The 27,187-nt window shown below is 40.0% G+C and overlaps 1 protein-coding gene across 2 annotated transcripts; it reads left to right on the forward strand.

The window, feature by feature from the left end:
* The first annotated feature begins 4,588 nt into the window (after positions 1–4,588).
* RPS24 (ribosomal protein S24) lies at positions 4,589–15,650 on the forward strand. Of its 2 annotated transcripts, XM_032783055.2 has the most exons (6): positions 4,589–4,668; positions 5,322–5,531; positions 6,102–6,212; positions 8,192–8,209; positions 12,662–12,685; positions 15,571–15,650. In XM_032783055.2, the coding sequence occupies exons 1-4, from the start codon at positions 4,636–4,638 to the stop codon at positions 8,195–8,197; spliced, it is 360 nt and encodes a 119-aa protein (XP_032638946.2). In that variant the 5' UTR covers positions 4,589–4,635; the 3' UTR covers positions 8,198–8,209; positions 12,662–12,685; positions 15,571–15,650. The 2 variants fall into 2 exon arrangements, with proteins under 2 accessions (XP_032638946.2, XP_032638948.2); XM_032783057.2 differs by lacking the exon at positions 8,192–8,209.
* Positions 15,651–27,187: the final 11,537 nt, after the last annotated feature.

Genomic DNA, 27,187 nt, shown 5'->3' on the forward strand with positions numbered 1-27,187 from the left:
CTTAATTGGTTTACACCCAACAAAATTAATTATACAGCAGACAGAAACAATTACAGAACCAGACAGAGACCATGCAAATAAACATACAAAACAATACAGAAGTGAGGATTTCACAACTACATCTATACAGACATAAGGGTTTTCCAGCTGTGTCTATTGATAAGTGAGTTATTGCCAGACAGGATGCTATTAAACTTAGTTTTCTTTTACATCTTCTAGGCTCTTCTCTTTCTCTCGAGGTGATAGGAATATCAGGACAGGACTGTATTTCTAATAGCCCAATAGCACCTTATTTCAATGTGACTAGTTTGGAATGTGAGGATGTGACGATACGCTTCCCAGCTTATGGCTGCCTAACTACATCTTAGCTGAAGGCCTTAGCCTGGGGGGGTGGCAACCTATGGCACGGGTGCCGAATGTGGCTCGCAAGCTGATTTTCAGTGGCACTCACGCTGCCCGGGTCCTGGCCACCAGTCCAGGGGGCTCTGCATTTTAATTTAATTTTAAATTAAGCTTCTTAAACATTCTGAAGCCTTATTTACTTTAGTTATACAGTATAGACTTATAGAAAAAGACCTTCTAAAAAGATTAACACGTATTATTGGCACGCAAAACCTTAAATTAGAGTGAATAAATGAAGACTCAGTACACCGCTTCTGAAACGTTGCCGACCCCTGCCTTAGCCGGTCACAGTAAGAGAAGGCCATTACACAGACAGTGATCTTTGATTCTTTCTTTTATACTTCCATAACTAGCTAAGTGATAAGAATACACCTAAATTCTTAAAGAATAGGCCTTTGCAGACAGGCCTGAATATCTATATCTTAACACGAGGCATTTATATTGAATCCTTAAGTGAAGAAGACAAGAAGTGTTTAAGACAACTGAAAAAGTACACAGACTTAAATCTACAACAGCGAATTCTAGATTCTACTCAACCTCTACATAGCTTTTACAGATGCCTATCCTTTAAAACCCTAACAGTTGAGTGGAGTGAGGCACTACCAGCAGTGGGGCTCCATGTGATCAGGACAGAACAGAGAATTTGAACACAGAGTGGAATATCATACGACGAATGAAGATTTGACTTCAACTTCTTTATCATCACTAGTGGCTCGACCCAGTCTTTGTGTTTGCTTTCTTGGGATGAAAGAAGTAGGAATTATCTCTTGCTGCTCCCAGTCACAATAGCTACAGTTGAGTGTTCTTTTTCATCACTGAATAGAATTTTGTGTTCTGAAAGAAGTCGCCTTCTGCCTGATCATGCCAATGAACTAATGAGCAGATCAATTGAAGGAATGGAAGTACCGGACACAGGAGAAGCCACCAAAGATGAACGCATTGCATTCAAGAAGTGCACAACTCTGTTAATAAACAACTCTAACGTGAAACCAAGAAGGATTAGATGTAGTGCTGCATAGAAGGCTTGAGTAGCCAACTTTAATTTGTGTGATGATTTAAAAACATGAGTTAAATCTAATAAAATGGTCATGATACAGTTTTCAGTTTTTACTATGGTGCCATACAGCCAGCCTTCACCCTCCCAGTCTCATCCCTTATCGGCTCTGACACTTCCCCCCCGATAAATTCGAAAATCCACCCCTTCCCAATTTAAATTCCTGGGGAAACCACTGCCCCGAAACAATCCCCTCACCTCACCTCAATCCCTAGTGCAGCCCTAGGAAAGCCTAAAGCACTCCCCCAGTCCAGGCCCCAGAATAATCCCCAATGGCCCCCTACTGCATTCCCCAGGATAATCTCCAACACCCCCAGTGCTTCCCTGATAGCCCCTGTATGTCCCGCTAGTACAGCCCGCAGAATGATCCACAACATTGTCACTCTAGTGAAACCCCCAAGAATAACCTCCATCACCCACCTCCAGTGCGCTCTGTCCAAATAACTTCTTTACCATATCTGCCTTGTACAGTCTCTCATAATTCCTCTCTCCCCCACAACTCACATACTTCTTAGTTGCTCTGAAAATGTCTAATCAATGGTGTTTAAAATGCCACTAGCAACCAATGGTACACCTACAAAATTTATATGTAATGGTTAAGACTAAGATTTTGTCACGCATGTTTTTAGTAAAAGTTACAGACCAATCATGCGCAATAAGGAATAACTCACAGAAGCCTGTGACCTGTCCATGACTTTTACTAAAATATGCATGACAAAAGAGGGAACTGCGGGAAAACACCTCCCCCTGTGGCAGCTCTGCGCTCAGGGGTCCCACTGCCTCTGGTTGTGGGGGTATCCTGTAGCTCCTGGCTACCACCAGCAGCAGGAGAACTCTGCAGCTCCCAGCCATTTTGGGCTGAAGTCACAGAGGTCTCTGGAAGTCATGGATTCTGTGACTTCCATGATCTGTGACAAAATCATAACCTTAGTAATGATGGGATATTTTAAAAAGCTTACCCTCATTTCATCATCATGTTCTTATTACGCCTCTGGTGTATAGAGCAGTGATGAAGCTCTTCCACTCCTGTCTGTTTCTGACAAGTCTTTCCAGGGTTCCCCAGCTGTGCCCCATGGTGTTCAGCTTGACTTCCACAACTCTTCAACATGTTGTTTTCGGGTAGCCTCATTTTCACTTGCCTTCAGGTGTCTATCTTATTGCTACCCTGGTGATGGAATCAGTTTCCATCCAAAGCACATGACAGATCCATCTCCAACACTTCCTGGCAATGATGGTGCTCATATTCCCTTTTCTGCACTGTGTTAATAGATCTTGGTTTGAGATTGTTCTGGGCCAAAAGATACAGAGGATTTTTCTGAAGCAGGTTGTGTGGAATGAAGACAATTTGGACATGTCATACTTTCTCATTCTCCAGCGTTCTGCACTGTAAACTAGTGTTAAAAATACACAGCTCTGATAAATCTTGAGTTTGGTTTTGGTGTTGTATTTTGATGTGTTCCAGACTGTATTTAAACTCCTGAAGGTATTCCTGGCTTTATTGATATGGAAGCCGAGCTGAAAAACCTTGGGCAGCACCATCAGCCAGGATGGTGGAACAAGCAAGGACCTCTGGAACAAAATCAATACCCTTGTTGAGACACTGCCTAACTCTTATTTAATGAAGTAATTTTTTTCTACAATAATTATTATTTAACTGTGTAAAGGTATTCAGGTTGTGTGTAAACTCAGATTGTATTATCACATGTCCTTCAGAGAAAAGACAATACTACAAGGTTCCATCACCTACATCTGTGTACTTGACAATCTTTTTGGTGTGTGTTTGTACAGTGTCCTGCCTAATGGGGTCCTGGTCCATAACTGGGGCTTGTTGGTGCTACCATAATACAATTAACTAAGAAATAACTAATATTTTAATAGGAAATGTGTAACATAATTTTTTTGGGGGGGGAAGCGTGGAAACTCCCAGAATTTCCTGTTTATAATCACCACTGCAAACAAACAAAAATGAAGAAATGCTTAAGTTTCTTCCCCTCCAGTCGACAGGTTGGCAAAGTTCGGCCAACCAGGACGCCCCAACCCTGTATTTTCAGTCAGGCGCTGGGCTGGTCGCCTCTCTCATGCACTTTTACTCAGGCTCTGATGAGGCGCCCTCGCGTTCGGCTCTGCTCCCTCACTAAGCCCCCACGCGCCGGGATATGATTGGCTGCGGCGGGGTCCTTCTTCCTTTCCTCGCTCCCTCGGAGAGAGCTAGCTGCAGAGATGGTGAGTGTCTGCGGCGCGACCAGTTTTTATCCGCCATCTACGGCCGCCATCCTGCCGCCGTGGGGCTCATGGGACCCCGCGGCCTCTCGGGGCCTGTTGGCTGGGGGCGGCTGCACGGGCATTGGGGAGCCCGGGCAGCGGCGGGGCCGTTTCACTTCCCCGCCCCCCCGGACCTCTGGGTTGGAGCTCCCCGGGCAGCGCGGCGCGGGTGTTGCGGGGGGGAAAGAGGGATGTGACACGTGCATTCAGTCCTACGTTGCCTCCCGCTGTGTCTCTGCCCCCAACCCAGCGCTTCCCGGGAGCTGGTCCTAGGCACATCTGCAGCGGGCGGGTGTGCTCAGGCAAGTGATGATTTCCCTTTGCACCCTAGCAAACGGTTAGTAGCCCGCTCCGCAGTCTTCTCGTGAAGTGTTGCCGGTGACATGGTGCAGGCACTTTCTTTTCATATTTAGGGATTGTATTCACCTTACACGTGAAGTTTAAACTACACTTTGGTATAAAAAATTCTTGGTCTACAGTTGGATCAAACCTCTACTGTTCATGTAACAAACATGACTTGTATCCCTGTTAGTGCCCCATAACCCAGGTCCAGTTTCCTTTTTACAATAAATAATATTGCATGCTGGTGGGTGCTCAGTGTCAGCCAGATTGTGGACGTTGCTCTGTGGGCTGCAAACTGCATGAACTCTGTTAAGTATTACCATGACACCTTTTCTTTCTGCATCCTTGCAATAGCTCTCCTAGCACAGGTGGAGGTTGTATTGCAGCAGCATCTTGCCATGAGTTTCAGACCAGGTTTTTCATCAGTTTTTGCAAACTAGCTGATGAGTTATTTGAAGTACTGTGTTGATGCGCAATTTTGGTGAGAAAGATCATGGAAGAACTTAAATGCATATTAATTGGTTTTCTGAACTATCTTGTAGAATGACACGGTGACCATCAGAACCAGGAAGTTCATGACTAATAGACTGCTTCAGCGTAAGCAGATGGTAAGAAATATTGGGTACTACCTTAGTTTTGTTTATTTGTTCATGCTGAATTTTGTGTTTTGTGTTACCCTACTTTTCGTTCTTAAAGCTTGTACTCTTTAGAATGACTCTAGGGAAAAGACTTCTATATTGGGTAGACTTTTTCCAAGCTATACCTGCCTAGTGGGTAGGCTGTCTATAGTTGCCATTTAAATTAATTTGTTGTAATGTCTTGCTAGACCATTAGAGGTGTATGAAGATTCTAGTTAGAGAATAGGACCTAAGTATTCCCTATGATCATTGTTAAAGCTTGAAAATGCTGAATTGCCCACTAATTGCTTTGCTGTACTGTATTCTGAAAATGTAGCCAAAGCTACTGTGTGTGGTATGAAGAGTAATATGGAAGCAGAGCTCATGAGAACTCTGCAACGATGGTAGTTTTTAACTTGATTTTTGACTCTTGAGTTTTTGCTTGAGTCTCTGTATAGTGAGATGTATACCAAATGGGAACTGCTGGCTTCCATTGTTGCTATGGTGTGTTAAGTTAACTGTGGGTAGTGATATTTTCCTTATTAACTATTTTAAGGCTGTTTAGATATTATCGTTATGTTTGGAATATCTTTATGCTATTATAAAGTATGGATATTTCTAACTGGAAAAACTTGCCTCTGTAGGTGATTGATGTTCTTCATCCTGGAAAGGCCACAGTTCCCAAAACTGAAATCAGGGAAAAGCTAGCAAAAATGTACAAAACAACACCAGATGTCATTTTCGTCTTTGGCTTCAGAACCCATTTTGGTGGTGGCAAGACGACAGGCTTTGGCATGATTTATGATTCCCTTGACTATGCAAAGAAGAATGAACCAAAGCACAGACTGGCCAGGGTGAGTTTCTTGCCTGCAATTTTTACAGTGCCAAGAAGCTTGCTGTTTGTTCTAAAGGGGGTCTTGCATATAGTTAAGTCCAAAACCTGAAACATTGCAGCAAAGTTAAACTATTAACTTAGGTTTTTTTATTAAGGTACAAAAATGAGATCTATAAATAAAAATCCCTTCTCTCTATTCATGAATTTACAGAGTAGAAACAAGCTTTTTGTTGTAATGCAGATGAAGGGGAATGAAATGATTTATGGTCAGCTGTGGATTTTAGCAGTACAACCTAATGGTTAATGGAATGGGCACAAGATCGTGGGATTAGCATGCTTAGTGTATATGTTCTTAAAAATATACTCAACTGCATTTCTACATTTTCAGCACATAAAGTTGCCTTACTTTGTATTAGGCGCAGTATTAGCAGTAGTCCACAGAACTTTTTAAATACATTTTTGGGGCTTACATTAATAAGTATATTTTGAATTATTAAAGCTTTTGAAATATGTAAATATTTAATATAGAAACACATAGTTACTGTTGAGTTCACTTCAGTAATTGTGGGCATAATTCTCTTACTACTAGCATGGCTTGTATGAAAAGAAGAAGACTTCAAGAAAACAGCGAAAGGAGCGGAAGAACAGAATGAAGAAAGTCAGAGGCACAGCCAAGGCAAATGTTGGTGCTGGCAAGAAGGTATGATGAAACCTGCAGACTACAGCATAGATACTTGATTTTAGTTTCTTTGGTAGACAGGTTTCTTCCTCAACAAAATAATAATTTTCTTTCTTTAATTTTTTTTTTTTTACCTTTCCTACTGGATAACAGAAGGTAACTTTATGAGATCCTGTGTTGTTCTAACTCAGTAGTTTACAGTAGAACCTCAGTGTTACAAACTGACCAGTCAGCCACACACGTTATTTGGAACTAGAAGTATGCAGTCAGGCAGCAGCAGAGACTAAGAAACTCCCACCAAATACTGTGTTAAACATGAAGTACATATAAAAAGAAAAGCAGCTTTTTTTTCTTCTGCATAGTAAAATTTCAAAGCTGTATTAAATCAATGTTTGGTTATAAACTTTTGAAAGAATAGCCCTAATGTTTTTCGTTTAGAGTTACGAATATTTCAGAGTAATGAACAGCCTCCATTCCTGAGGTGTGTTTAACTCTGAGTTTATAGTATAGTTTTGTTCACCTGGTTACAGCTCAGTAGCTAACTTAATATGAAGATTTAAGTGATAGCATATTTAATATTCTCTTTCTTTCTTTTTTAAATCTTGTGAAACATTACTTTGTTGCAGTCAAAGTAATAGATACCTCACTTTAATTACTAAATAATTCTGATGATGAACAATAAAACTTAAGTTCTCCCTGGACTTCAGTTTTGTTCATTACATTTCCATCCCCACTATGTGTGAGAATTCCAGCCAGCCTGGTGGGCTGCTGGTAGTGTACTATGCTCCCTCCCACAAAGCAACAGAGGGCATGGCTATACTTGCAGATGTAGAGCGCTGTGAGTTTAAACCAGCCTTCAGAGAGTATAGGAGGGAAGGCGCTGCAGTCTGTCCTACGCTGACAGCTGCTTGCACGCTGGTGTGGCCACATTTGTGGCACTTGCAGCTGTATTGGGAGCGGTGCATTATGGGCAGCTATCCCAGCATGCAAGTGACCACAATGTGCTTTTCAAATGGGAGGGGTGGAGTGTGACAGGGAGTGTGTTATGTGTATGTAGGGGGGGGAGAGTGGGGTTTTGGGGGGCTGACAGCATGTCAGCATGCTTTCTTGTAAGTTCCAACAGCAGCAGGCCTTCCCTCCCCCCCATCTTACACACTGCATTCCACACTAATGGCTTTCACACTGGCTGTCAGAAACTGGAGCTTTGAAAGTGCATTTCCGCATTCCTACAGGAGTTCAAAACAATGACAAGAGTGGCCACATGACTTAAGGGGATTATGGGACGTTTCCGGAGGCCAATCAGAGCGCGGTAACCAAGACCTCATTCACACTGACGTCTGTGTGTTGTAGCCAAGGCGCAGCAAACATTTATTCCTTTCACCGAGGTGGAATATCAACAGTGCTGTAGCCGTGGAGACAGAGCACTCTATGCATGTTGCCAGTGTGGATGGGGAGTAAGCTAGGGTGCCTGGGGTTCCTTTATTGCGCTGCAAGTGTAGCCAAGCCCTTAGAGTTAGGAGCCATGTGTTTTGAGGCAGTGCCCTCCAGCTGTGCAGGCTGGGAGGAGGTAGGATGTCTCTCTGACACAGCTGTTCTCTTCTGCCGGGTCAGTCACTGGTGCTCAGCCTCTGGTGGGAGCTGTGTCAGTCCTGCAGAGGGATGGCAAGCCAGCCTGACATGAAGGTTGGAGGGGGTCTTGGTATGTTCTCAAGCAGAATAAAAAAACTGAGGTACAGTGTAGAAATGAAAGTTTAAAGACAGAACAGCGTTACTCAAAGGATTTGAGAGGTACAATATATACTACGCATACTTAAAATCAGATTTTAGTGTTTTTTAGCACTGTTTTGGAGGTAGAGTGAAGGTGGTGGGTAATAGAAAAAGCTGATCTGTCTAGTAAATAGTTGTTGTTGCTAAGATGCTATAAATAACCAAATATCCTTTCTTGAATCTTAGTAACATTTCTTTACTTTAACCTTTCTTACTTTCTTGGAATTCATCAGAAGTGAAGTGACTAGCAGGTACTGAGTGGGAATGGATGTGGTGGTGGCTGTTTGAATTATGCATCACTTAAACGCTTGATGTGCTTGTGTATTGCTTTGCATGCCTGTGCTCTCACTTTGAACCTGAGTTCATTTCTGCCCTTCAGTATACAGTGTTCTGCTACTGTGCAAACACTGCTACAGAAACAGAGGGTGGCTAACTTAAAATTGGTGCAGAAGTGAAATCTGGTTGTCTGTCACTGCTCATCCAAATACACTGGATCTTGACAAGTTCTCTAAAAGTACTTGGGCATATCGTAACTTGTTATGAAATACCAATGAATGGGGTGAAGGATGATGCCTCAACAGTATGCATTGAGCATGAAGTGAATAATATTGGCTCATTTTTTAACAGCATATTTAAAAAAATAAAATACAGCTGCATGTGTAACTTTTGTGTTTACCACAAATGCACCATGCTTTTCTGGATTTAAGCCATAGTACCATAAGGCAGTGTGCACCTGCTGTAATCATATACCCAGGCAACTTCTATGTGTATAGAATACTTTGGCTTCTGGGTTCTTAAACTTTTGAAGGTGTGAATTGTTGTGTAGCTCAAAGTCTTTGTTAGACAGTTAGGTTACGTCCTCACTGTAATCCATTTTATGAAAGACATGCTTACTACCTATAGAGAGAGAGTGAGTGAGGGGTGTGTGTGTGTGTGTGTGTGTGTGTGTGTGTATATAATAATCTTGTGTCAATTTTAGTTTACGGAATCCAAGTGCTCGAATCTTGCATTTAAAACTGAGGCTTCATTTGGATCCTTTTTTTTGTTAGTTTTTTTTGTTTAAACACTGTAATATGCTGGCTAATAAAGATGAAGCCCTGCTAATATTAACTGCATAATAGTAAAGATGAAGTGACTTTAATAAGAGCTCTTAGTGGTTTGTAGTTTGAAAGCTTGTCTCTTTCACCAATAGAAGTTGGCCCAATAAGATATTACCTCACCCACCTTGTGTGCAAACTTAGTCAATTTCAAAGACGGAATGAATTTAATCTGCAAGTTTAATCAGTGTATTTGTTATATCCTTATGGTTTAAATTTGCTGGCTAAATTCATTCCCTGCAAACTCTGTGTGAAATTCTATACTTCACCATTTACACTCATGAGTTCCCTAAACCCCCAAACCTCATGATTTACACAGGGCCCTACTTGTACTGCATCTCAGTCTAGGTAGGACAAGTAGACGATAAAATAATTTAATGCTACTCTTTTGACTGATGTGCTACCTGTTTGAATAGTCCCGTGATGTGGTGTATAATTCTTGAGAATAAAATCAGTCAAGAGAACAATTACTTAATTTCATTTGAGGTTGACCAGAGTTTAAAAATTGGCTTTGGGGGCATTACTTAACAGTAGTGGTGATCAACTTCATTATACAGGAGGGCCACGTAAACCTAAGGACCACCTTGTGGGGGCCAAACAGGTGGATAGGTTTATGTACAGTAGTTTTAGTTAAAAACCAAGAAATCAATACATAAAATGTATATGAGAATGATAGAAGATGGGGGGAAGTAAAAAAAACAAAACAAAAAAAAAAAAACCCACTTCACAAAATTTAAGAATGTGAACATGATGGCAAAACACTAATAAATCTGCCTTTAGTGTATTGTGTTGAAGCAGGCCCTGGGCCTTATGACATGCTCTAGTGTGCTGTAGGTTGGGCACACCTGACTTAAAGGATCTAGATCTGACTAATTTAACAGCCTAGTGCACATGGATTATTCTTCTAATTTATAAAACACACGGCCAATATTTTTTACTATGCTAGTGTCTCTAGTGACCATGATCAAGGCCCCATGGTGGTAGGTTATGTGTACACTTCTCCAAATAACATAAGTGTCTCAATTAAAGGATGGTTTGAGGTGTACTATGTTACTTAAAGCTTAGGTAGTTTAAATAAATACACAGACATAACAATCTTTTAAATGAATTAGAAAAACTGAAGTTAGTAATATTTCTGTATAACTTATTTTGAGGAAGTTTATGGATGGAGGAATAACAAAAAATGAAGCATTAGGATAGAGTAGAAGTAGATGTTCACATCTTCATTTGGCTGCAGAGCTCTTAGGGGGAACAAAAAGCAGAGCAGAGTAGTCACTGTAATTGAAACATTAATCATTATAGGTGCATTGGTAATTAAAGGAAACTGTTTCTGATTAAGTCTAGTCACTTGTAATAGTCTTAACTTGCATGGAAATATGGTTGTTGCCAAATCAGTTTTTGGCTTAGGATATACTTTACATTTCCATTTTGAAGATTCATGGCTGAAATGTATGCTAAGTATATCTGAAAATGTAAATCATATACACATTGAATTGCTTTCATTTGCCCTTCCTGTTGTGAACATGGGATTCATACCATACCACTTTCTCTCACTTTTGGTTGTTTGAATTGGGATGTGTGTGTGCTCTTTTTGGGGTGTACCATTATACATCCATTGTAAGGCCCTGTTTATGCTGGGAAATAGTCTAAATTTCAGACTCTGGTGATCGGACACTGGTGTGGCTGCACTGGGAAAAACTGCTATTTGCACATATGGAGTTTACTCCATTTTCAAGGGGTAAAGTTGCATCCATTGTTGTAAACTTACAGCTTATCCTGTTGGCTCTGGTGCATCTATATGGTGGATGGCCCCTGATGGCTGGAGTTAGTGGAAGGCTGTGACTACAAATCACCCATCTTGAAGTCTTTTAGGCCATGTCTAGATTTACTGCTATAATCTTGTACAGCTGCACCAATACAGCTGTGCTACTGCAGGATGGCTCGTAGCCATGTTATACTGATGGGAAAGAGCTCTCCTATTGATGTACTAAAACCAGCTCAGCAAGTGGCAGTAGCTATGTTGGTGGGAGAGAGTCTCCTGTCAACATAGCGCTATGCACACCAGCAATTTTGCTGGTAAAACTTACTTGGCTCAGGGGTGTGAAAAGAGTTTTGCTGATATAAGTGCTAATGTAGACATGGCCTTACTCTTGCTTCTGCATGACTAAGGCAGAAAGCTAAGTAACTGACAACGTAGCCTGCTTTCTCTTCCTGATCATTTAACTCCTGACTTTTCATTGCTTGACAGTTTCACACACCACAACCTCTGAACATCTCAAATCTGAATAGCAACATGCCTTTCCTTGCATTGTCACATGACTATTTTTACTTCTCCTTATGGCACACACATCTACCCCATCTCTGGGTGCCCCAAAGGTACCCTTATAGTAAAGCTGTATTAGCAACTCTTCTTGTATCTGATTTGAGTGCTTTTTTACATTGACAGCCTTCATTATGTTTAAAGGTATTAGCTTGTTTTTCATAACATATGTAAATTAGCACTCACCCTCAAGCATATGAATGGCCTAACTAGCCATCTGTGTGGCAATACTCAGTTGTATAATTGTGAAAATTGATCCCCTGATGTTTGTAACTAATGAAGAGCAGAAGACTCTTATAAGAAGCCTTATCAACCTGCCTCATCAAATCTTTGACTATTTTTAAGCAGTTGGCATTCAGCTGTGACTCTTTTCCTCCTCCAAGAAATTGTCCCAGTCTTTTGCAGCCACTATCCTTCTGTGAAACTCTCCAAGCTCCATTCCTTCTATAACAATTTTTAAAGTCTCTTTTATGATTTACCCTTTTCCTACGCCCTCCACCTTTTATTTCTATGTTACTTGTATTCTTATTGTTAGCTGTCCATGACAGATGCTTTTTTATGTATGGACAGCACCTAGCATATTGTTGGCTGTTGGAATACAAATAAATGTTAAAACATAATTTGGGTTGTGGCAATACACAAGTCCTGTACGTTCTTTATATGTGGCACTCTAGTTGACAGCAGTAGCTCTGCATATGGAGGGCTTGCAGGATCATGGGTTTAAGCCTACCGTAATCTTATTCTGCTATGTATAATCCAAGCAGGTTTATAGACCCTGACATTTGCTTTTAAGTGCAAATACACTCAAGAAATAAAGCATGTTAAAACAGACACCCTAATCACCTCCCTTCCCCTTCAATTGTTTGTATTCAAAGTTATATCTGGTTGTATGTTTGACAAGTTTGGCTTTGGTTAGCTATAGGGCTATGGAAGAGAGTTGAATTCTTCTGTTTTCGTGCATTGATTTGCCTCGTTCCCATTTGCAGAATATCTTGAAGGTGCCGGCATGTGTGAGTCAGAAGACACTTGACTTTTTCTGGGCCACAGTGGAGCCTACAATGTGGCTAGTTAAAGCAAGGCCCTCCAATATTTTACAAACGGGGCGAACTTTTTAGGAGAGCTACTGAAAATAAGAATGAAACCCAACAGTGCCATTAGCACTCTTTTTAGCCCACACTCACATAAACAAGTTGGATTTTCTAGAGTAACATGACTGTGTAATAATGACCGTGAAATTTGTTTGGTGTTTAAGTATTTACTGACTTTTTGTTTTCTTGTTGTTTCAGTGAGCTGGCAAATGGAAATAACAGGTATAACTTCTTAAATGTTTGGCATTCTGCTATGCTGGTGATTTGGCTTCTCTCTTAAGAATTCATCTTAATCAAATGACTTTAACATTTTATCCTGCTGTGGCCTTATGTTCAATATCAGCACAAGGAAGTTGTCATAAACAGATAGCTAAGGGTTAATGTTCCCTTTACCTGTAAAGGGTTAATAAAGGGAACCAAACACCTGACTGGAGGACCAATCAGGAAACAAGATTTTTCAAATCTCAAAGGGGGGGAAGTTTTGGGTGTGTGTTCTTTTGTCTCGTTCTGTTGCTCTCTTGGCACTGAGAGTGAGCTCTCTATCTCCAGGCTTTCTAATCTTCTGTTTCCAAGTGTAAGTACAAAGGTAGAAGACAATAGGCTTATATTGTTTTTTGTATTTACGTGTGTGTAGTCTGCTGGAGTGTTTAAATTGTATTTCTTTTGAGATAAGGCTGTTTATCATTTTGTTTTCTTTTAAAGCCAATGACTCTTATTGTCGACTTTGAAACAGAGTACCTATTTTTATGTCTTTTTCAATTTCTTTTTATATAAAGCTTGTCTTATTTAAGAGCCAGGTTTGATTTTTCTTCTGCTGGTTAAGCTAAAGGAACAAGGGAGGGGAAAATGCTCTTGTAGTTAGAGTTACAAAGACTTGCATTTGCAGACCCTCTGCATGAGGCCGTGAGATAAAACCTGGATCTCTCTTGTTTACCCTGGTTTCAATTTACCTTGAAAACAATCTCCTCAGTAGTACCCAGGCTGGAAGATCTGGGAGGCAGGTAAAGAGGGGGGGAGGGAAGTGGGTTTAATTTATTTTACCCATTTTATTGTGTTGAGGACTCAGGCACTGAGTCTTGGGGTTCCCCAGGAAGGTTTTGGAGACCAAGAGTGAGCCAGACACTGGGAATTTCTGGCTGGAGCAGCGCATTATCAGATCTAAGCTGGTAATTAGTTTGGAGGTTTCATGCGGACTCACATTTGGACGCTAACGGTTCAGAATTGGACTTAGGCTATATGACATGGTTGCAGTGGTTAGGTATCAATGAATGCCAGAAGCTTTTTTCTAGTGGTCGTAACTATTATTTTCTTTTTCTCTGCTAGGCTTTTGTACAGCAGAGAGAAAGGGTCTTGGTTTTAAAAGGAGTGAGAGAGAAAAATTTTTCTGTTTTCTTCTCGTTGCTCAGTTTGGCTTGCATATTAATCACGGAAACCATTAAGTTGACAAAGGGTCTTTTGTTAAACACTAGACACTCGACTGTGAGTCAAGTACCCCAGCATAGAACACCAGATGCAAATAATGGTTTTTTTTGGTTTCCAATTTACATGTGAAAGATTAGCTAGGAGAGAAGTTAAACAAAAGGGCACGGCTTTTTGCTAGGCAAAAACCCAACAGGCAGGCAGCAGGAACGCAGTTCAGACAATAAAACACCAAAGGGCACCCCAACAGAAGAAAGCAGGAACCATGAACTACCAGGGCCTGAACCAAGAAAGAGCAAAACTGGATGCAGGAGGGACCAATCAAAGAAGCAAAGCACAGTGCGACACATCTGGAAAAAGAAGAAAAAGCATTTAAAAATGTTCTCTGTATCAAGGTGACATACAGGCGTCATTGGCTTAAAAGAAAACAAAATGAATAACAGCCTTACCCAAAAAGAATACAATTAAACATTCCAGCAACTACACGCACATACATTACAAAAAAACAATATAAGCCTATGTCTTCTACCTTTGTACTTACACTTGGACAACAGAAGATAGAAAGCCTGGAGATAGAGAGCTCACTCTCAAGGCCGAGAGCAACAGACCGAGACAAAAGACCACACCCAAAAATCCCCCCTTTGAGATTTGAAAAATCTTGTTTTCTGATTGGTCCTCCAGTCAGGTGTTTGGTTCCCTTTGTTAACCCTTTACAGGTAAAAGAAACATTAACCCTTAGTTATCTGTTTATGACAGAAGTTAACACAGTTTTTTAAATTTTAAGGTAACACTCCTCTCTCTTTTTGCATACGGTATCAACCGCTAGTTTGTGGGCATGTTTCCCGTGGCCTCACCCACACCTCCACACCTCCATTGTGTGGAAGACCCAAACTACGCAAGGAAATCATGTCACTTACAGTAAACAAAGTGGACTCTAATGTTTAGAGTAAAGTAAATCTACATTTTCAGCATTATCTCTCATAATAGAAAAATTGTGACTTCTCAAATTGTCCTTAAAATTTAATTAATAACTAATATAATGGGATGATGCTGAGTATTTTTACTACTGCTTAAAGCAGTATGTTTGTTTCACTGATAGAAATTGGCAGCTTTATAATCATAACATCTATCATAACTTCTATCTTAATACCAGCAAGAAGTCTCTCAAGTGGACTGATGAGACTTCAACTAAAAGGCTATCAAATGTACTTTAAATCCTGCTGTTTTGTTCTCATTTCACTACCAAGGCTGCTTAAATGGATTTGCTTTGTTGTGGTAGCTGGTGCAAAGCAAACCTTTTGCTATAGCTACTGCGGCAACTTTTAAAAAGCAGCCTTAGCAGTATGTATTAAAACAAACAAAGCAGAATTTAACTAAAACGAGATGTCTGTTATCCGTGGTCTTTATACTGCTTGAATATTCTGATCTTCTTACATAAGGAGCAACAGAATAAGGAATATTCTGATCTTCTTACATAAGGAGCAACTGTTTTGTCAGCCAGCTATCTTATGGTTTAATAATTGTTCATAGCATTTTTAAAGAATCGAGTGTCTGAAGCTCTGATCTTGCAGTGGCCTTTCTGCACATGATAAGGGCCTTTAGGAAAGTGGCAATGTAAAAAAGATCGACTACATTCCATTGCAAAGACAATATTACAGGGCTCACTTTTTTCCATCCTCCTTTTACAGAGACTGAGTTATCCTGCAAAGTTAACAAGAGAAGATCGTGATCTATCAGAAGCTTGTCAAATAAACTATACAAACTGAAATGCTCTTTGTTCGTGGTTTTGGTTTTTTTAAGTTTTAAATGCACAGTAAAGATTTTATAAACTGAATTTGAAAGATACAGGATTGTTCAGATCTGGTGCATTGTTTACACTTTTTGGTATGAGCATTATTTCAGCATCTCAATATTTTTACTTGAAGACAGTCATGTCCAAATATCTTGAGTTGATTTATAAACAGTAGGAACTAGACCTGGGGTTCTCAAACTTTTGTACTGGTGATCCCTGACTCAGAGGCTTGCTATGTGAGTGACCCCCTCCCCCCTCATATAAATAAAAGCATTTTTTATATATTTAACGCCATTAATAATGCTGGATGCAAAGTGGGGTTTGAGGTGGAAGCTGACAGCTTCTCCCCCCCCGGCATAATAACTTAATGACTCCCTGTTTGAGAACCCCTGAACTAAACCAACATGCTTAGTGAAGTGGTCTTATACTTCAATTGCTTGAAAGTTGGTCTTTGGAAAGTTGTGAAACTTTCCAAGCTTTATTTTCAAGTGGTGATAAGTAGTAAAACTTAATTCTGGGGCAAGAACTTTGCAAACAAGATTAATCTATTAGTCGGTTGCTGGACTTTATTAATAGTGTTTAAGTATTTTTTGTTTATGCTCAGGTCTGAGTTTAACACATTTGCACAAACGTATAAATCACTGTATTGACAAGTAATGACCTATTCTTGCCCCTATGGAAGTCAATAAAAGAACTAAAACCTATTTTTAGACTTCCCTGTCAAGCAGACTAGAGGTGTGTGATCTATCAATCAAGTCAGATCCAGCTTTTACTTTATCCTGTAGCTCCTGTATTAATATATAATGGACGTTGAAAAGTCAGCACTTGGGTATCTATGCCAAGAAACACAAAACAAAGCTCAGGAACAAACGTTGCTGCAGAGAAGACACTTATATATACACACACGTGCGCACACACAGAGAACATGAAATAATAGGTGTTTCCATACACACTCTAATGAGAGTGAGTGTATGGTAACACCCATTGTTTCCTTGTGTGTGTGTGTGTATCTTCCTACTGTATTTTCCACTTCCCGATGAAGTGGGCTGTAGCCTGCGAAAGCTTATGCTCAAATACATTTTGTTAGTCTCTAAGGTGCGACAAGTACTCCTGTTCGTTTTGTGGATACAGACTAACATGGCTGCTACTCTGATATCTACTGCTGTGACTACTGGGGAAATTGTAGCTATAAATGCAAATAGAGCTCCTCTCCCTCAGTTTCGAGTGCTGTGATTTAAGATGCTGGGTCCCAATATCTTTAAAGTTTGCATCCAGATTCATTTCTAAGTGTTTTCTAGGTAATTATGTCAGAGACAGCACTGTGATCTCATTATTTGTCAGCTGATCTCAAATTTTGGAGGTGTTTGACAATTGGCTGGTTTAAAAGGAAGGTGACCGAAGGTGGGGCTTTCTGTGGGGAGATTGACTCCCCCTTTACCTGCCTGCATTCTAGAATAACTATTGATTAATGCCAGGGATGGATGCTCTTCACTGGAATAAGGCCCTCATTCTCCACGCATGAAGTTAATAGAGAATAGCTATTTGGAAATAGCACTTGCCCACAGCAAGAGTTAAGATACTCAGTTATAGGCGCTTACAGACCTAATTTGGGTGGGTGCGGTACTCATTCCAAATGGAGATGAAGGCCCTGGCCTTACAGGGTTAAAATCTTGCAGTCTACTACCTACAGTCTTAGCTAGGTGACCAGAGGAGGCAGCATCCTAGTATTTTATTAATTTCTGAAGATTTCTGTCTTAACTAAACACTGCCTAATACATAAAAGTAGCACTGTGTGGTTTCCTGTTCAGTGTCTCAATGACTTTCCACTCAAATGTGCTCAGTTCACAGGTAAGGAATTTTTTGAACTGCCAGCTCTGTTAATTCATGTTAGGGTCCTTGTCAGATTTTTAGGATCCAGTTCTCTGTTGATCTGAGTTCTTAATTTCCCTGGATTTCAGGGGTAGTTGGGGGGCCTAAACACTTTTGTGGACCTGGCCTTCTGCTTATCTGCCTCATTGGAAGTAAGTAGTAATGCTTCTGTAATGTAAACTATATGCCCCTTGGTTGTATTATCATATTCCCTTTATGCCCTTGCTAACACTTGTTAAAAAGCCCTTGTCAGCAGGGCTACACCGATATAACAGGGAAACAGATACTAAACTATGCAAATGATGCAGTAGAGTCTGCAGCATGCACTCAATGAGAGAGAGTTTAGTTCTATAAGGATATGGTGAGTGAAAAGTAGGGAAGACTTTAAAAAAACCAAAAAACACCTTTTCTGTGTACCTGCCTAGCCATGGGTGCCCAAGTAGAAATGGCACCTTATTTTGATGTGCACTCAGATGCAGATTTTTTTAAAGTGTTTGCTCTAGGCTCATTTATAATACACATTTATATTAATGTGCTGTTAATAAGAAATGGAATAAAGCCATTAAGATATGAAAAATATAATTGAAAGTAATGTGTGTTGCGTTTAATCAATCAGTTGGGATGCCTTTTTTTCTATTTCACTATGTGTTTAAGAACAAACTACTGAATGATGGATGTATCTGACCTGTTAAGCAGTTTCCCATCCCAGGAGACCTCCTGTGTGAGTATTAAGAGTGCCCCACCTCAAGCCCTTGCAAACTTCTGTGGGGGGACCTGTTAAGGAAAGAGGAATGATCAAGATACGAGGGAGATGGAAGGTTTTGTGAGCAGCAGTGAAGGAAACAGATCCGTGTGGACATGGGAGCTTCTGTGTAATAAAAGTTGTGGGATTTGGTGTGGGAATGGGTTATTGCATACACATTTAATTCCTTTCCTCTCTAGTGAAGTTTGTAAGATGAAATAACAAGGGGTTATGTTTCCTCCCTATAAAAGAGCAAAGAAACATAAAGGACCCTTATTCAAAGCTTGTTCTTGTCATGGAATTACACCCGTTGACTTAATTGAGCTTGGATTGGATATTAAATTATGTATTGTAAAAGCTGTGAGGCTCCCTTCCTAAGCCCCCTGTCCTTGCATCTTGTTTAGCACTATGAAGCAAAGAAGAACTGCCTTATCAAATATATTAAACCATCACTAGAGGGTAGTGTGAACAAAGCAATACAAATACCTGAATGGTTTCTGTAAAAACAAAAATCTAGAAGAAGCCACATCATGCTAAACAGCAGAGGGCGAGCTCCACAGAAGTGGGAGAGGAGAAGGTAGTAGTGGTGGGGGGGGGAGGGTGAGGAGTAATAAATCAGCAATCAGCCTTTACACTGTTTCAAGAGAACTATATAAAAAAGCAAATGTACTAAGCAGTTCAAATATTATGAAGGCACCACTAGAGCACTGATGTAAATCTATATTGCTTGTCCTGTTCTGACTCCTCTTCCTTTGTCTCCTTCCTTTAGCTATAAGAAAAAAAAAAAAGGCTTTTTGATAAAGGTGATTGTACAAATTAAAACAAATACAAAACCCTTTTGCAGTGGAGTAGCTGTAATTGTGGCAAAAATTCTGTGACTTTTACGGAAGTTGCAGAAAGGGTACATCCATAGTTCACAGGAGGATTTAATTCAGTATTAGGATGGCATTTCTCACTGAAAGAGCTGTTTGGTAAAAAAAAAAATACGTTTTTTAAATCCCAGGATTGATTATCAAATCATTGTGACAGTGTACCCCATAAGGCTTTATGGGAGGAACGGGACTCAAATGTATGTATGATATAACTGGAATAAGGTTTTGCTACATATGTCATGTAACATATCCATGTAAAGGTTATGATCTACTGGTTATGTTCATCCTAGTTGTATGCAGGCACCATTTGTGTGTTCAAAGTTATGAACATTGGCTGTTTAATTGCTTTTTTTCTAAGTAGCCTTAATTAAAACATTTGGTCACTACTTAGGAAAGGAATGTGCAAATTAAGTGCTTCTGGATTGAGCACTTAAACAGACAAAAGAGTTTGGAAGGCTCCAATCCACATAAGAAGTCTTCCTGGAGACATACAAGATACCATGTGGAAATTGGCTTCTGCCTGTAAAGACTGAGTCATGCATGGACATATGACTTGCCCAGGTGATTCCAGAACTCCATCTTGGAACTGGACTTTGCATAGGAGTGAGGAAGGGGGTCTCCACCCACAAGAGAAGACTTTGTATAGGAGTGAGGAAGGGGGTCTCTACCTACAAGACAGTCTATTTAAACCTGTGAGAGACCCTTCCATTTTGTCTTCAGCTGGCTAAAGAAGGAACCTCTCCACCCCCGCTCCCCCCAGGATACTTACAGGAAACTGGAACAAAGGACGGTAACCACAGGGGGTGTGAGTGATTGCTGGACCTAGGCTAAAAGGAGATTAGCCTGTAAAAGGGAGCATTCTGGAACTGGTGAGGATCTTATCTGTATTCAGTTTGATTAGACATAGATTTGTGCATTTTATTTTATTTTGCCTGTTAACTTACTTTGTTCTATCTGTTACTACTTGGACCCACTTAAATCCTACTTTCTGTATTTAATAAAATCACTTTTTACTTATTAATTAACTCAGGTATGTATTAATACTGGGGGAGCAAACACGTGCATTCTCTCTATCAGTGTTATAGAAGGTGAACATATTTATGAGTTGCCCATGCCATATGTATACAGGGTAAAACAATTTATATTGGGTTAGACCCCATGGGTTGATCCTGGTGCTAAAGACAGGCGACACTTCTGTGACTGTGTTTTCAAGGTAAACCTGCAGCTTTGGGGCAGGTATTCAAACTCTGGGCTTGTTGGAAAGACCGGCAGTGTCCTGGCTCGCAAAAGTGTGCTGAAGTCCTGAGCGTGGCAGGGGAAAACATGGATAGCATAGTAGTCTCTGGCACATAGTGGTAGCGTCCAGAAGGAGTTCTAATGAATCCAACTGTCAACAATCATTTTTATTGAGAATTTTTTTCAAGCAGGAATGGTGTATAGTATATAACATGTATACTACATTATCGCCATTTCTTTGCTTACCTATAGCATGGGCCTACCAAATTCACACCAGTTGGTCATTTCATGAAAAATCAAAATTCTGATTTCAGATGTTTGATATGAATATTCACAGTAGGGGGGCCTGACCTGAAGGAGCGGCGGGGGGGGGGGAAGGTGTAGTATTGGCACCCTTATTTCTGTGCTGCTCCCTTCAGAGCTGGGCCTGTAGCCAGCAGCTACCACTCTCTGGCCACCCAGCTTTGAAGGTAGTGGAAAAGTAAGGGTGGCAATACTGTGAACCACCCCCACATTCCCCTTTTGGGTCTAGACTCTCAGTTTGAGAAATGCTGGTATCCCCATTAAATCTGTATAGTATAGGGTAAAAGTACACAAAAGACCAGATTTCATGATCCATGATGCATTTTTCACAGCTGTGAATTTGGTAGGCCCTACCTATAGCACAGCACCATTCCTCTAGCATATCTTGTGGTATGTATCTGTGATCTGCAACTGCGACATTCTGAGCTGTCACTGTACAGATGAGCTGACCAGTGAATTAATGGGGAAACAGATTTTTTCCTTCCAAAGGTTTAGTTTATAATTGTTATTTGAAAATTATCCAGCGGGTTGGGACACTAAGCATTTCCAATGGGCTCGCCTTTAGGGAGAATATAGCAGGTCATTTTGAAGTACAGGTAGTTTGAAATGAACTTACCATATCAGACTGATGACATACCCTACGGTTACCTGAGTTTATCTTCAATGCTTTGAGGTCTTTTTTGAGCTGAAAATATGTGGTCTGTGGGGATGTTCTCTGCCACCCATGGTGGAATATGGCAGGCAACTGATTTGTTAATTGAAAACTTTGTTTCTAAATTATTCCAAAATAAGCAGCATTCTCCCTTTGTGTATATATATATATAATATGATTTTATTCTGGCAACTTTTTTCCTTCCTGCAATACAATCTGAGCTAGGAGTAGCTGCTGTTCTGTAACTCAAAATTTAACACACATGCACACACACTTCATGCTGTGATGATACTCTAAGGTAACTCTTTCCTATGGGAGGTAAAACAATTATATAGAAGGCATGGGTGAAGAGAGGAATCTTTATGCTATTCCTGCTGTGTACAGAAGACACCTTTGTGTCTCTAGCTGATCTTAATGTGTCCTATCCTCTGTAGAAGCCACAGTTTTAGCAATAGCTACCTGCTTTTGGACTCTCTTTTGCCCTGGCTTCAATATAATGTACTTAAACTTTTTTCAAGATTGGGGGTTTCCTTAATAGACCATCTTCAGCCAGGAGTATCTTTCTTATGACCTTCATGAAGGCCAAATTAAAACCAGTGAGAGATTTATGGGGTAGAGACCTCTAAATTAAACTACGAGCTTGTCAATAGTCCCATCTTAGATTGAATGGTAAGATCTTCATTAACCCATCACCATAATTTCAGACCCAGGAACAGCAGGAAATAGGCTTTGGGGAGCAATCCTGTAAGGTTGGGGGAGGGATAAAATGTTGTTACAGATCCTATTTCTAATTTGTAGTATTCTATTATACATAGGACACACTCAAATCTACTTCAGAGCCAACAGTGAGCAGAAGAATCAGGGACTTCTCTAAGTGGCTTGATAGGGTAGCGAACAGCATTTTTCTTAATATAAACAGCAGCTCCTAGGAAAAAGGGTGGGATATAGAACTTTACACGAGGGTGGCTGTCGATGGAGGATTGATATTTGAGATGATGAACCTGATCTAAAACTCCAAATCTGAACATCCCTAAAGTTTGTGTTTGATCAGATCCAAGTCACAGTTTAATGGCCTCATCTTGAGGACGGATATTTTGGTTGAGGAAGAATTCCAGAGGTTGACAGCCCATCTTCCCTCTAAATGTTCAAAAAATTCAGTCTCACGTGAACTTTGCACTCTGAGCCCGATTATTATTTTACCTATAGTGTGAAATTCTGCCTGACTAAAAAGACAAATTAGGTGCTGTGGCTATGGTCAGTTTTAGGTAGGCTTTGACAACACTGATGTTATGACAGGGCATATCCTGGTACACTAAAGCTTTGGGGCTTGCTTTAAGGGCTTAACTGGGGAGCACAGTCTTGCATTGGTAACACTTGGTGAACCCCAGTAGTGTGAACTCCAAAGTTGTCTTTAAAAAAACAAGCTTCAAATTCATATTCCCCTATGAATTTTACCTTCATTTGGAATTCAATAAGTTCCCTTTTAATTTTAGCTTTCACTCTCCAGAAGAGCTGCGGCTAATGAAACAGCTGCATAAGTGGCTAAAAGGCATCCTGAGCCCTAGAAGATAATTGTATTTTTTCCAGGAGTTGGCCATTGGCAACAAGTACTTTAATAAGAAGAACGAACCATCTTCCTTTGCAGATATTGCTATTCATACATACAGAAATCATAAACGGGGTCAAGTAGCAAGCTTAGGCAGAAGTACATTTCTCTCATCTGTGTCTGCTCTCAACAACTGTAGATATTCTTACAATGTGAGGCAAAATGTACAAATCTATTCCTTGACTGGGGGCAGATGAAGGTGTTTTATACTTGTTTGTTAGGTTAAAATGCTATCTAATGAGGCTGGCCAGAATTTAAACTGACCTAAGTTCCAAGAACCATGCTTCATTTTGTTTCATCATGATCTGATCTGATTGTACTGTCCTGACATAATTTTCTGTCAATATTTTGCTTGCCTGGTTGTTGTACCTTTTCTACAACAGTCCTGACTGTAGGTAGGTAAAAGACTAGCTCAGACACTTTCCTGTTTTAACATTTGCTGACTAGTTTAAAGGGACACAGTCAACTTAAAAATCACACTGAAAATTTATCTAATCTTGTTACAAGTAAAAAAAAAAAAGTATTCATTTTGTGAATTTGACAGCACTTTCTGTCAGTTTCATTGTTTCCCTGGTAGTTTGTGTAGATCTTTCCGTGCCGCAAAAAGAGGAGAGAAAAGCATTTTTAAAGAGTAGAAAAGTGTCATTATAAGAGAAAACGAACAAACAAAAAAAATTGGCTCAGGCAGATGCAGTAGTTCAAACTACACTGGTGTGTGTTTGTTTTTTTTGAGCTGACTAGGTTTCAAGCCATTTCTCTCTAACTAAATACTAAAGAGGATGGTTAGTTTGATTTAGGCTCAATTTCAGTGTTTTGTAAAAGCCAGATTTTACAAAAATCTGAAAGTGTACCGAAATGTTCACATGAATTCTTTGAAAAAGGCAGCTTGTCTGGCATTGATCATTCCTCTCTTGTGTTTGTATCCCAACCCACTGAAGCAGCATACTAGTGCATGAGAAGTCTGAAAATACACGGACTATAAACAAAAGGGAAACAGATTAGTAAAATCCCATTATTCAGCCTGAGAGAAACACAAAAAGTAAACAAACAGCATGTGTCTGGCAGCCACCTTTAACCAACTCCATATTAACTCTCTCTCTTTGTTAAAGATACAGAATAAATACTGCTGGGTTTCTTAACTTAAAAAAATGTAAACAAACATCATGTGTTTTGCTAATGTAAATTCAGTGGCATGTGTTTGTATATAGGAACAACAGGAGCATGGTCCTGAAGGTACCTGCCTAATCAAGACATAGCCCGGTCTCTCCGAGGTCTTTTCTTCAGTTAATATGGAGTGCTAGCTGTCTTCAGAGTTATGTGATCACTGCAGAAAGAGAACTGAGCCCAAAATCTCAGATATAGTGGTTTCCCCTTCTGATTTTCAACTCTGAGAGATCTATCTCAGCACCCTCTTTCCTTATTTGTTTGACCTCCTAAGCAGCTGTCCTGGGAACTGAAACACAGCGGACTATAAAATACTTTCCTCAGAGCTTGCTGAGCAGCAAACATGTCTTGTAAAGCCATTTCCTATCTATGACAACTTCAAGAGCAAGCACTTCCCTTCCCGCTTTTTGGGGAAGATGCTCGAAAGAAACCAGATGGATTCTTCGAGAGCTGGTGCAAGGCAGCTGTTTAACCAGCAGAGGACTGTAGAGCCACATGACACACAGTTAGTGATACAAAAATGTCTAATCACAGAGGAATGGGGGGGGGGGAGGGAGGAGGACAATATAGTGAATAGATTCTATAAACCACAATAAAATCCTGAAAAGTGAGAACTGTCTTCCTTGTTTGTTCCTTATTAAAGTGTTTAATTTGTCCCAGCCTCCCCTCCCCATTGAAGATTTATGGGAATTTTGTTTACATTTTGAAGAGTGTTGTCAAGAGCACTTCACATGTGAAATATACCCAGCCCTTTGGGGGCTCACCACACCGCACTGATACAGAAATGGTGTTGCAGTCCCTAAAGGAAAACATACTTCATTTGTAACAAACATTATGTCTGCAGAAACTAATGGCACAACCTCCCATTCAGTAGATGTAAAATAAAACAGGCCATATGTTGCTGCTTTTAGAGTTTGGTGTTTAATTTAAATGTTGTTTAATGAATATTCAAGCCCATTTGCTCAAAAGTTGTTCTCCATGTGGCTCCCCCTCAAATCTTACCTAGAGTATTAAGCCATTACAACAGAGTTTTAAAAACTAGGCATCTGTCTTCTACTGAAATGTGGATATTAAAATGCTACAGCAGATGAGAGGATAAATAAAGATATACAGTAAGAGGATCCTGTTTTGTTTTGTTTTGTAATTAAGACTGAGAAGGGTTCGACATGCTTGCCACCCTTTAAGAAACAGAAACATTCACTGTGCTATTACAACAGCTGGGGTTTGGATACATTATAGTGGTACATTCGCTTCTCTCCTCATTGCTTAAAGGTATATTAGCCTTTTCATCATCAACACCTAGTGAGGCTACCTCTGAGTGGAATAGGAGCTCTGTATTGCGCACTGGATGGCTGAGTTTACTGTTTCAGAGTAGCAGCTATGTTAGTCTGTATCCACAAAAAGAACAGGAGTACTTGTGGCACATTAGAGACTAACACATTTATTTGAGCATAAGCTTTCGTGGGCTACAGCCCACTTCATCGGATGCATGCAGTGGAAAATACTGTAGGAAGATAGATATATACACAGAGAACGTGGAACAATGGTTGTTCCCATATACACTATTAGGAGAGTGATCAGTTAAGGTGAGCTATTATCAGCAGGAGAGAAAAGGAACTGTTTGTAGTGGTAATGAAAATGGCCCATTTCCAGCAATTGAAAGGAGATGTAAGGAACTGGGAGTGGAGGAGTGGTGGGAGAAATAAGCATGGGGAAATAGTTTTACTTTGTGTAAAGTTACTATGGTAACACCCATTGTTTCATGTTCTCTGTGTATATATCTATCTTCCTACTGTATTTTCCACTGCATGCATCCGATGAAGTGGGCTGTAGCCCACGAAAGCTTATGCTCAAATAAATGTGTTAGTCTCTAATGTGCCATAAGTACTCCTGTTCTTTTTGGGTTTACTGTGAGGCTCATGTCAATTTAGCCAGGGCCTGATTCAGGAAAGCACTTAAGCATATGCTTAAATCCATCCCCTGTTTAGGAAAATTTTTTACTTTAAAGTACGTGACTTAAACATGTGCTTAAGCGATTTCCTGAATTGGGGCTGCCAGTCCAGAAATGAGGCCCCCTACCCTTTATTTTGAAATAGAAAGAAGAAGATCTCATTAGAAGATAGTTGGCACATAATAGCAAATCACAATAATTTCCCTTCATATGTTTTCATAAGGATTCTTGAGATGCTTGTTTTTGCTGCACAAGTGTAATAATATTGTCAAAATACATTGAAGCCCCCTTAAGTGAATAACCGATACATCAATAAAATGTTTAAAATGTTCCCCAGCTCTATGACTGTTTATAAAAATCTGAGTGAGAGCTGTGACTGCTAAATGAGAAAAACAAACAACCCCCAAAGAAATTTTGAAAAATCCTTTGTTATTCATTAAAGCTTTTCAGTGCCTCACTAACTCTCACAGTACAATCTCCGTCTGGTTAGCCAGGTTGTTATGCACCCATCAATGCTAAGAAGGAGCAAGAAATTACCTGTCCTACCACAGAGGTGTCACCTGAGCATAGTTAACACCTCAGCAGGTGGTAAGGCCAAATCTGTTGGGCATATAAATGTGCTGTTTTTCAGTTGACTGCACCATTTCTCTAGCTCAGTAGGAGAATTTGAAAATTGGCTCCTTGTAGGAAAAGAAATATGAATAAAACAAATAATGAATAAATATATAAAACGAATAATTAACAACACCATCATCTATAGATAATGAGAACTTCCTCAATGAACCAATTCTGAACTTCTCCTAGACTTTTAGAAGTAGAAAGTGAGGCTGAATGGTATTGGAAAATTAATTTTCCCTTGATTTGTATTACAGTAGTGCTTAGTGACTTCAAGCATGATGGGGGCCCATTACTTTAGGTACCGTACAAACAGAAAGTAGGAGACAGTGCTGATTTAGGCAGTTTTGGGTTGACCTCTGACCTTGATGGAATCACATATGTAATACACAGGCAAACAAGTGAGTTATTGTTTCCTAAGTATGCTATAGTGTTATTAAGGAGACTTAATTTGGACTTATTTTGTTTTTAAAGTGTAATTCTACACTAAAGCTACTTTTTAA

Source organism: Chelonoidis abingdonii, chromosome 15 (assembly GCF_003597395.2).
Source record: "Chelonoidis abingdonii isolate Lonesome George chromosome 15, CheloAbing_2.0, whole genome shotgun sequence".
In the NCBI taxonomy this organism is placed as follows: domain Eukaryota; kingdom Metazoa; phylum Chordata; order Testudines; family Testudinidae; genus Chelonoidis; species Chelonoidis abingdonii.

Coding starts and splice junctions, on each gene's coding strand:
- RPS24 (XM_032783055.2), top strand. CDS start 4,636: ATGACTAATAGACTGCTTCAGCGTAAGCAGATG. Junction 4,669..5,321: donor TGCTTCAGCGTAAGCAGATG/GTAAGAAATATT, acceptor TTGCCTCTGTAG/GTGATTGATGTTCTTCATCC. Junction 5,532..6,101: donor CAAAGCACAGACTGGCCAGG/GTGAGTTTCTTG, acceptor TCTTACTACTAG/CATGGCTTGTATGAAAAGAA.